Genomic DNA, 10,912 nt, shown 5'->3' with positions numbered 1-10,912 from the left:
ACATCATTAGTCGATACGGAGTACCTTCGGAGCTGATCTCTGATAACGGGTCGCATTTCAAAGCTGAGGTTATCAAATTGTGTTCAAAGTTTAAAATCTCACACCATAAATCATCTCCTTACCGACCTCAGACTAATGGAGCAGTCGAAGCAGCTAATAAGAATATTAAGACTATCCTCAGGAAAATGTGTCAATCACATCGAGATTGGTAAGAAAAACTGCCATTTGCATTATGGGCATATCGAACCTCAATTCGATCCTCCACTGGAGCTACTCCCTACTCCTTAGTGTATGGCATGGAAGTAGTCTTGCCAGTTGAAATGGAGATTCCATCTCTCAGGGTTCTGTTAGAAAGTCAGTTGTCAGAAGCAGATTGGGTTCGCCAACGGTATGAAGAGTTGAATTTGATCGAGGAAAAACGACTGAGAGCGTTGTATCACGTGCAAGCTTATCAAAGAAGAGTCGCCCGTGCGTTTGACAAGAAAATCAAGGCCCGTCACTTACAAGTCGGGGACTTGGTACTCAAAGAGAACAGGGCACCTATTTTTGATCCCCGAGGAAAGTTCAAACCAAATTGGGGAGGTCCGTTCATTGTCAAAGAAATATTACCAGGAAAAGCTGTCAGACTTCAAGATCATGATGGAATCGAGTTACCAGAACCAACCAACCTTGACCAAATCAAACGGTATTACGTTTAAGGAGGCCATCTTTGGTCGAATCAATTTCCTTGCTACCTAGTTCATTATCTCATTTCTCAGCCCTTTGCAACCTTTTCAAAAAAAATTGTGCCTTTTATTTCTTAGCCTGATCACCTAACCTAGGGGAGGGAAAATTCGAACTACGTTTTGGTCTGATCCCAAAATTCTGGGGTACGTAGGCAACCTGAGAAGTTACTTCAGGCCCGACCACATCAAAATAAAAAAAATCTATTTCCCCACACAAAAAAAAAAAAAATCAAAAAAAAATCAAAAAAAAAAAAAAAAAAAAATTCAAAGGAAAAAGAAATTCAAAGTGGGAAAGAAAATTTAAAGAAAAAGAAATAATTTAAAAGGAAAAGCCACACAAGGGGCATTTGGGTTTTTGAGCCTCAAAATCCCTTTCTTTTTATACCCAGTCCTAAGCCTACCTATAAAAGTCCTCCTAAGTACCGTACGAGAAGTCAAGGAAGATAGCAAAGCATGATTAGACAGCAACTCCAGAAGTTCAGAAGAGAAGAAAAAGATAAAAAATGATGAAGCCTGCTAAGTTGAAAACCCGAAAAGGGCGACTTAGGCAAAAATTAAGGCAAGCTCGCAAGGTTGAAAATCTGAAAAGACAACTTTGGCAACAATTAGAGCAAAGAAAAAGAGAAGAGCTCGCTAGATCGAAAACCTGAAAAGGCGATCTAGGCAAAAGTTAGAGCAAGCTCGCTAGATTGAAAACCTGAAAAGGCGATCTAGGCAAAAGTTAGAGCAACAAAGAAAAATAGAAGAAAATCCCAAGCTGAGAGCGGTCCGAGCTGAAACATCAGAAGTCCGAATAATCAAGTTCAATACTTAGCTTAAACCAGGCATAGACTCAGAAGCCACAAGTATCTTGTCTACGATCGATCTGAAAATGTTTACTACCCCAAGTGAACCAAGGGAGATAAGGGTGAATTCTATGATGAGTCTCGAAAGGAAATAATTTTGTACTCTTGAGCCTGACTCAAAACCTTCAATAAAATTAATCAAAATTAAAAGTTGAGTCTTTATTGCGCTTGTGGTAATCAATTATTTCAAACCTTCATACAAGGGGCATTTTCTTTCTTTTGTTAATGTAACTTTTCCCCCTTATACTAGGGGCATTTTTTTTATGATGTGTTCAATTATTTTCAAGGCCATGGTCATTGTCAAACTAGGGGCATTTTGTTTTTGAGCAATGATAATGAGAACCCCAAATTTAAGGTAACCCTCTTGATAACAGTTTTTCAAAAACTCTTGAGGTTCGAAAGAAATAAAAATCAGGTTTTAAAACTTTTTGATAAATCCTTGAGGTTCAAACAAAAGCATTTCGGATCTCACATAGGAGATATAACATTCTTCCAGATTCAATCATTCTTGGAATCAATCATTTCTCTTCCAGATTCATTATCTTCGTTTTCCGGTTCGTTCCAATCAGTTTTCTCCAAATTCGTTCATTCATTCCTCTGTCAGTTATGCTCAGATACTGCCGAGGGTTTTCTTGGAATTTTGCTCAGTCTCCGCCAAGGGTTATCTTGGATTTTGCTCAGTTGCCGCCAAGGGTTATCTTGGATTTTGCTCAGTCTCCGCCAAGGGTTATCTTGGATTTTGCTCAGTTGCCGCCAAGGGTTATCTTGGATTTTGCTCAGTTGCCGCCAAGGGTTATCTTGGATTTTGCTCAGTCTCCGCCAAGGGTTATCTTGGATTTTGCTCAGTTGCCGCCAAGGGTTATCTTGGATTTTGCTCAGTTGCCGCCAAGGGTTATCTTGGATTTTGCTCAGTCTCCGCCAAGGGTTATCTTGGATTTTGCTCAGTCTCCGCCAAGGGTTATCTTGGATTTTGCTCAGTTGCCGCCAAGGGTTATCTTGGATTTTGCTCAGTCTCCGCCAAGGGTTATCTTGGATTTTGCTCAGTTGCCGCCAAGGGTTATCTTGGATTTTGCTCAGTCTCCGCCAAGGGTTATCTTGGATTTTGCTCAGTCTCCGCCAAGGGTTATCTTGGATTTTGCTCAGTTGCCGCCAAGGGTTATCTTGGATTTTGCTCAGTCTCCGCCAAGGGTTATCTTGGATTTTGCTCAGTCTCCGCCAAGGGTTATTTTGGATTATGCTCAGATACCGCCGAGGGTTTTCTCGGAACTATGCTCAGATACCGCCGAGGGTTTTCTCGGAACTATGCTCAGATGCCGCCGAGGGTTTTCTCGGAACTATGCTCAGTTTATGCTCAGATTATATTCAAATTATGCTCAGTTTATATTCAAATTATGCTCAGTTTATACTCAGATTATGCTAAATTTATGCTCAGGTTTTACTCAGTTTCACACAGTGCACACACTTGCACATTTGCATTTTTTAGTCAGGGAGAATTCTCTAAATTCAAGGATCTGACACCGTCAGTGAGAGTTTGCGCTCAAGGACCTGACAACCTTTTGATTCGGGGAGAGCTTTACCCTCAAGGATCCGAACACCCTGACGAATTGCTGAATCAGGCTGCAAAATGAACTGTCACTAGCTTTGGCATTCAGATATCGCACTATCTACCAAAATAGATTTGCTATCTAGTTTGCTTCAACCCTCTGCCAAAGAGGGGCATCTGTAGACACCCCATTTTTGCATTCGCCTGATTAATCAACTCGTCAACCCGATCGCAAGGATTCCCAATGATGGATGTGTATTCCATTGCTTTATTTTGTTACCAGATGTGTTTCAGAAATCCGGATGAGGTATCTCGAACTGACAAAACATTAGAAACCACGCTACGCTAGGAAAATTCGACCCCAGAAACATAGAAATCATCATCTTGCAGATCAAAAAGAAACTTCACGATAAAAATCACAAAAAAATTACCAAATTACCAAAATACCCCTAACATCAAAACAACCTTAGAGCCTACGTTACGCTTAGGAAAACCCATTCGAACACATAAAATGACAAATCGGAACAAATAAATCATTTCACCAATTTTAACAGAATCTGACAAAATTACGAAAATGCCCCTCATAAAGTTCACAATCATTTCACATAAAAATTTTCATAAATGACACAAACCAACATTCTCATTGAATTCCTTACGAAAAATCGATTCTAAAACATCCTAGAACATTAAAAACCGACTTAAAACGTGAAAAGTCCTCTCCGGGGGTAAAATGGTAATTTCACAATTTTCATAATTAAAAAATTCAAAATTAATAAATAAAATATTAAATAATGAAATTTAAATATTAATGAAATTAATTTAAAAATTTGAACCTAAAAAATCGATCAATCGGGCTCTCAGGCAAAATCGTTGAGGGTTCGTGGGATATTTCTTTAAGGACCCCTCCATTTGGGGGTCCAAAGAATTAAAGAAATAATGGAGGGGCCTTCTCCAAAAATTTAAAGTAAATCAAGCAAGACTGAAGTCAAGGTATTAAAGTCAATCAAGTAAGACTGAAGTCAAAATTAAAGTCAATTAAGCAAGACTAAAGTCAAGATATTGAAAGTCAATCAATTAAGACTAAAGTCAAAACATTAAAAGTCAATCAAATAAGACCAAAAGTCATAATAGAATTATAATTGATTAATAACTCTATCTAATAGAGTTCTAACTTAAAAACAATTCTACCTAAAACAATTTGAATTAAAACACAATTCTACCTAAAACAATTCTAATTAAAACACAATTCTACCTAAAACAAGTCAAATTAAAACACAACTCTAATTAAAAGATTTCTAATTAAACACTTACTCTATCCAAATCAACTCCTAAAAACATCTATAAATAGAGGTGCTCACACCCTATTTTCGTATCAAATTATAAACCCTAGGAGAAGTAGGTCTAGAAGCTCTCCTAGCCTCCCATAAACCCTAGTTTTGGAGCCCCAACTCCTTAACTAACATCCCCCCTTCAATTTTAGTCTAGAAAACACCCAAAAGCCTTCTAAAAACACCCCCAAATCCACAACGAATTGAAGAGTTCATATTCAAAGACAAGGAGATACCTTGCCTCGGAGATCCGAAGTCAAATCCGGAAGCAGAACGAAGCAAGGGAGCACGGTACAAGGAGTTCTTTTTGTCAGATCTGAGGGAACCAAGTCCTTGCCATCGGAAAGGTAAACCTTTTATTTTTTTATTTTCTATTTTTATCTAGGTTTTAGCAATGTAATCTACTTGGGAGTTTAGTAGAGACCGGCTTTGGCCGGGCGGGGTTGGTGCCTAACACCTTCCAACCCCGTAACTTGATCCCCGAATTCAGTTTTTTTTGGTTTTAGATTAGCTTTTATCCGTTTAGAGTCATTGATCGGTTCCTAGACCGAAATAACTAGGTGGCGACTCCCAAACCTCAAGGGTCAAAAGCGGATCCGCGCACCCCGCGGATCGAGGGCGCTTTCATCCATGTATACTTCTTCAGACAACTAGCCATGCAGAAAGGCGTTCTTCACATCGAACTGTTGTAACAGCCAATCCAGGTTTGCGGCTAAAGATAGTAATACTCGAACTGTGTTGATTTTAGCCACAGGTGCAAATGTTTCTGTGTAGTCGATCCCATAAGTTTGAGTGTACCCTTTTGCTACCAGTATTTCTTTAAAGCGTTCAATACTCCCATCTGCCTTGTACTTCACAGTATAAATCCAACGACACCCGACTGGTTTCTTTCCTGGTGGACACTCCACGAGTTCCCACGTTTCATTCTTCAATAATGATTTCATCTCCTCATTCATGGCTGCTTTCCACCTTGGATCAGCTAAGGCTTCCTGCACACTGTTAGGAATAGCTACAGTAGATAATTGATTTACAAATGACTTATTTGATTCCGACAGACGATGGTTAGACACATAGTTACTCATGGGATATTTGACTTTACTACACAATTCAGGTTCGTATGTGGGTTTAGGAATACCTCTAGTGAGACGATGTGGTAATTGTTTTCTGGATGGCCTCAGACTCTAAATTAAGAACATCCTCAGCACACAACGATTGGTTTGGTATATCAGCATAGGCGTCCTCGGATCCAAATTGTTCATATGATGGTGGAGATTGAGTTATATTTTCTTCTGTCGTTTCTTCAGCTTCAGGGTGCTCATCACCACTTGGTTCCAGAGTTATATCACCTGATTCCAATTCACCCATTTCCTGATTTACTGGTTCAGATTGTTCAGATTCACCTTCCTCAGAGATGCGATAATCATAATCGAGAATCTGAATTTCCTGATGGTACTCCCCCTGAAGTTCAGACTCAGAGGAAAAATACATCGTGTTTTCATGAAACACCACATCCATTGTAATAATCATTCATCGAGTTGGAGGGTGATAACATCGATATCCTTTTTGGTGTAAGGCATATCCAACAAACACACATCGCAATGCACGTGGCATTAACTTGTTGCGCTGGTGCTTATGGAGGTGTATAAATGCCACACAACCAAAAACATGAGGAGGCAGATTTGGGGCAGTTGGAGCGACTATAACATCAGTTAGGGCTTAGAGAGGTGTCCGGAAGTCAATTGAGCTGGAGGGTACCCAATTGATTAAGAATGCGGCAGAGGTAAGTGCTTCTCCCCAATAAGATATTGGCATATGTGCTGTTATCAAGGAAGCTCGAACAATCTCCAACAAGTGTCGATTTTTTCGTTCAGCTACTCCATTTTGCTGGGGTGTGTTGGAACAAGTAGTCTGATGAATGGTTCCATGTGCTTCTAGATACTGCTGAAGATCAGAACTTTGATATTCTCCACCATTGTCGCTGCGAAGGACTTGAACCTTGGCGTTGTATTGAGTTCCAATCATTTTATGAAATTTTTGAAATAACAAGTTCACTTCACCTTTGGACTTCATCAGGCATAACCAGGTCATTCTGGTACAATCATCAATAAAAGTAACAAACCAACGTGATCCACCCAAAGTGGGGACTTTAGATGGACCCCAAACATCAGAGTGTATAACCATAAAAGGAAGTGGACTTTTATTCAAAATTAACAGAAATGAAGCACGATGGCTTTTTGCTAGTTCACAAACATCACACTGGAAACCAGACACATCACACTTTGCAAATAAACTAGGAAACAATTTTTTCAAATAACCAAATGAAGCATGGCCTAGGCGCCGATGCCATCACCAAATTTCAGATTTCTTCTTCTCCCCCGCAGACCCATCTGCTATCAAGGCTTGTCGCAATTTGTTAGAATCCTTCGACTGCAAGTCTAAGTAATACAACTTCCCACGCTTAATACCACAACCAATTGTCTGTCTTGTTTGGATGTCCTTAAATACACAAAATTCAGGCCAAAAAATGACAATACAAGATAAGGTTGCAGTGATTTGGGAAACTGACAAAAGATTGTAATCCAAAGATGGAACAACTAAAACGGAGTCCAAATTCAAAGTATTAGTAAGAGTTAAGGATCCTTCCCCAATAACTGGGGTCGTATTACCATTAGCTGTGGAAACAATTTTTTGTGAGGAAGGTTTAAGGGTTGATACCTGTCTAGAATCAAAAGTCATATGATCTGTAGCACCAGAATCAATTATCCATGCACTATTAATAACAGGTGCAGAAATATTTAAAACCTTACCTCCATTATCCGTAGCGGCTACCAATGCAGAGGCCTTATCAGCAACATTCTCATCTGTTCTCATTTCAGCAACAGCTGCAGTGGAGGTCTTCTTGGAGTCATTCTTCCGTTGATTGCGATTATGATCCCACCATTCTGGATATCCCACCAGTTCAAAACAACGACTCTTGACATGACCAGTTTTATTACAATGAATGCATTTGAAGGTTGACTTATTAGCAATAGGGTTCATCTTAGGATGGTTGGTCTTGGATCGGTCTTGCCAATTTAGGGTTGATCGCTGTCGAGCTACCATTGCAGAGGTGTCAGGATTATCAGATTTTCTTTTCAAAATAGCATGACGTATTGCCTCTCGTCGAACTAACACATAGCATTCTTCCAAATCAGGAATTGGATCTTTACGTAGAATCTCTCCTCGAACATGTTCGAAATCACCATCTAGTCCAGCAAGAAAGATGTGTACTCGTAGTCGTTCAATGGATTTTTTGTATGCTGCAATGTCATCAAGGTTTTTCATGACGACCTTATCTCGATGGTCCAATTCGTGAAAAATCTCAGTCAACGCTCCATAGTATTCAGAGAGAGACTTCCCACTTTGTCTGGCAGTAAATGCCTTTTGATTCAGCGTAAACACTTGCAATTCATCACTTCCATCATAGAAAGCCTTTGATAACGCACTCCAGATTTCTTGAGCGGTGGGTAAGCGTAAGTAACGCTTCATAATTTCTGGATTCATGGACATTAATAGCCATCTCTTCACCTTTTAATTTTCCGCATACCATTTTTCATAACCATCGTCTGATTCTAGCGGTGGCTTTGTCTTACCCCGAATGTAGGAAAGTTTTTCCCGTTCAGCAATATGCATCTCCATTAATTGTGACCAAACATCATAATTGGATTCGGTGAGGATGATTCCTGCATTAAAATTACTTTCTGACTGCACAATAACTGGAATTGATTTTGTTCCAAATGATTCCTGCATTTTTTTTTTTTTGGTAAGATGCAGTTAAATAGAGGAAACACTAGGTTTTGTACAGCAATACAGTAACTTTAGAGCTCTATTCTGCTATCCAGATTAGATGTTTCCGCCATTATCTTTTAAGGTATGAAAAAAAACTCCAGTTAGAAAGAGGATGAGAGAGGATGTTTTGGTGGTATTAAAAAAGAGGGTTGAGGTTTAGTGGTGCTGGCTGTTGGCAGAAGAGGTTGAAAGAGGTTTGAGGATGAAGGAACCAAGGGGGTCACGGCTATGGGCTGTTATGAGGATGAGAAATAATAAAAAAAAAAAATTGATTTCTCAATCTATAGAACAAGGAGTTTCTTTGCGCTCTTCGACGGTGGTAACAATGGCACAGCAATGGCTATGGTGACTGCGGCAATACCACGACAACTATGGTAGTGGTTTCGGCAGATTCAGCAAAGACTTCGATGAGAACTCTGAATTTTTAATTTCTGGTTTGCAATTTCTACAAATTGATTTTTTTTCCTTTTCCTTTTTTCAATGGTTTGTTGAAGATTTCACTGAAGAAGAGCAGATCTCAACACTACCACCAATTCAGCGATGGCTTCAAACAGTAACAATGGTGGGATACCACATGTTGACGTGCATAACTTATTTGACGAAATGCCTGTTAAACATCATGGGAGAATGAACACCTAACACTGAGGATTTCAACAGAGAAGAGCATTGGGAGAGGTTACAATGGATCTGAGTTAGAAGGCCCAAGCCTGGTCAACCTGATTGCAAGATCAAAAAACTGACCAAAGCTCTGATACCATCTTCAAAGAAAGGATTAATGGTATTTTTCATTCATATCTTCTGTTACTGTACAACCAGTATATAAAGAAGAATTTTCCTACAATTAAGTCAATCACCCATAATCAGTCTCATTTACAGCTATACAATCACACCCAATCATTCCTAATTAAGCATGATCTCACAGCTAATCTTAATTAGACTTAGAAAGGAAAGAATCACAAATGATTCTATACTACTGATCTCCTAAAATCTCAACACATCTCACAAAGCCTTGAGTTTATCAATTTTTTGGCTTCAAGGTACAATATGCGCATTGTACTTACAACAGCCAAGTGGAGATTTCTTCCTACCTCCTCCGATACGTCTTTGCTGCCTTGGTGAATGAAATGGTGGCTCCCTTGGGGACCCAGCTGACACCTACACTATTGTAGATAGCATTGGTCAGATGATGAGGCTATGGCTCTAGAACTAAGGGCCTTCCTATGAGAGCATTGGTCAGAGGCAACCTCATTGGATGGCTTGGTGGTAAATAGGACCACTGGGTATAATTGGATTAATCAAGAAAATTGTTTGAAAACTTAAGAGTTGTTGGTCTTAGACTTCTCTGTAATTCTTTTTAACCTCTCTCTTTCTCACTAAATCTTTGTTTAGATCTCACATCTTAGTAGGCTATTGAAGAACAAGAGGGAATGATTTCGAAGCTCTTTGGTTTTCAGGAGTTCACTTTATGTGAGTTTTTCATTCTTGGTCTCTATTTTATCATTTTTATTTAGCCGTCATTGATTTGTATTAGCTTGGATTTCTTTTAATTTTGTTATTAATTTTATTTAATTTTGTTACTAATATCAAGTTCATAGACATTTTAGGAAACTATGTGGCTGGCAATTCTTAGGGTGTTCCTTTGATTGAGAATGAAAGTTGGTGACAGTATTCTAGGTAACTTGCTATCATGTATAATAATACCCTATAATATTTTATTCCGAACCTTAGTTTATTACTTTTATTCAATGGGACAAGTCTGCAAAAGTATTTTCAGAATCAACCCATACCTTAAGTTGAAGTCCTTGCCTAACATACTTTGTCCACTGTCCCGTAATACAAATTCAAAATAATTTGTTTCCCTGACCAGCTAATTAGATTGGAGTTGATTCCTTTGTTCCTTCAATACTTTTATCACTGCAATACTTTGTCCATTGGCATATGAGCTTGGAGTAGTTGTTTTAGTGTGATTGCATATCCGAGGATACCTAAACAACAATATTAGAATATACAAACCAGAAAAGATCTTTACTCACTGTTTCCTTTGCTCAAGGACCCATGCAGGACAAACACGGGAGATACATACTTTGTGCTAACATCATTTATTTTACATTTGAATAAATGTAAGAGTATTTTTAGTTACCACCATATGATTCATAACCATCTATTTACTAACTGTTTTTAGATTGCTATATACCCATGGGTGAAAGTCTAGCACCTTACATGCTTCCAGTTGCTTGGGCTTTGTATCTTGATTGGAGCTTTCTGTTTTATGTTGTTTTGGCAGAGGCATGTAGCTGACTTCTATATCTCATTGGTTAAGACTGGATTTGGTTTGAGGGTGACTCCTTATGTAGATGAGCCTAATGTTGACGTCAACCCATCAAACAAAGGCTTGTTTCCAGAATTCATTAGGTGGTTGAGAGAAATGAACCTCCCAACTCATGACCTTATGAAGGGTAAGCATTATGACTTATCTATAGTGCAAGTATTGTAAACTTGATCCAATTGGATTAATTTAACCTCCACTGAAGTTGTTGTTTATACTTGTGTGGTAGGTACTTAACATAGAAATTTTAAATGGGTAACTTCACTGTTCTATACTTTGTACTGTTATAGCTCAATTTGACCTTTAATGGAAGTTTT

General features: G+C 38.8%; 1 protein-coding gene and 1 long non-coding RNA gene across 3 annotated transcripts; one reads left to right on the top strand and one right to left on the bottom strand.

Moving 5' to 3' along the window:
- Positions 1-6,817: 6,817 nt before the first annotated feature.
- Positions 6,818-7,990, bottom strand: LOC147384495 (uncharacterized). Its single transcript, XM_086426072.1, has 2 exons — positions 7,249-7,990; positions 6,818-6,937 (listed from the first exon to the last, which is right to left on the bottom strand). The coding sequence occupies exons 1-2, from the start codon at positions 7,988-7,990 to the stop codon at positions 6,900-6,902; spliced, it is 780 nt and encodes a 259-aa protein (XP_086282198.1). The 3' UTR covers positions 6,818-6,899.
- Positions 7,859-10,912, top strand: LOC147384494 (uncharacterized). 2 transcript variants are annotated; one of them, XR_015172811.1, is made up of 3 exons: positions 7,859-9,047; positions 9,659-9,736; positions 10,554-10,912. It is a non-coding gene; the product is annotated as an uncharacterized LOC147384494 (long non-coding RNA). The 2 variants fall into 2 exon arrangements; XR_015172810.1 differs by having other exon boundaries at positions 7,862-8,643; positions 8,764-9,736; positions 10,554-10,911.

The sequence above is a fragment of the Akebia trifoliata genome, chromosome 15 (genome assembly GCF_017979445.1).
Source record: "Akebia trifoliata isolate Shusen 1 chromosome 15, ASM1797944v1, whole genome shotgun sequence".
Taxonomy (NCBI): domain Eukaryota; kingdom Viridiplantae; phylum Streptophyta; class Magnoliopsida; order Ranunculales; family Lardizabalaceae; genus Akebia; species Akebia trifoliata.
The sequence above is the reverse complement of the archived record's forward strand: the minus strand, read 5'-3'. Positions and strand labels throughout refer to the sequence as shown.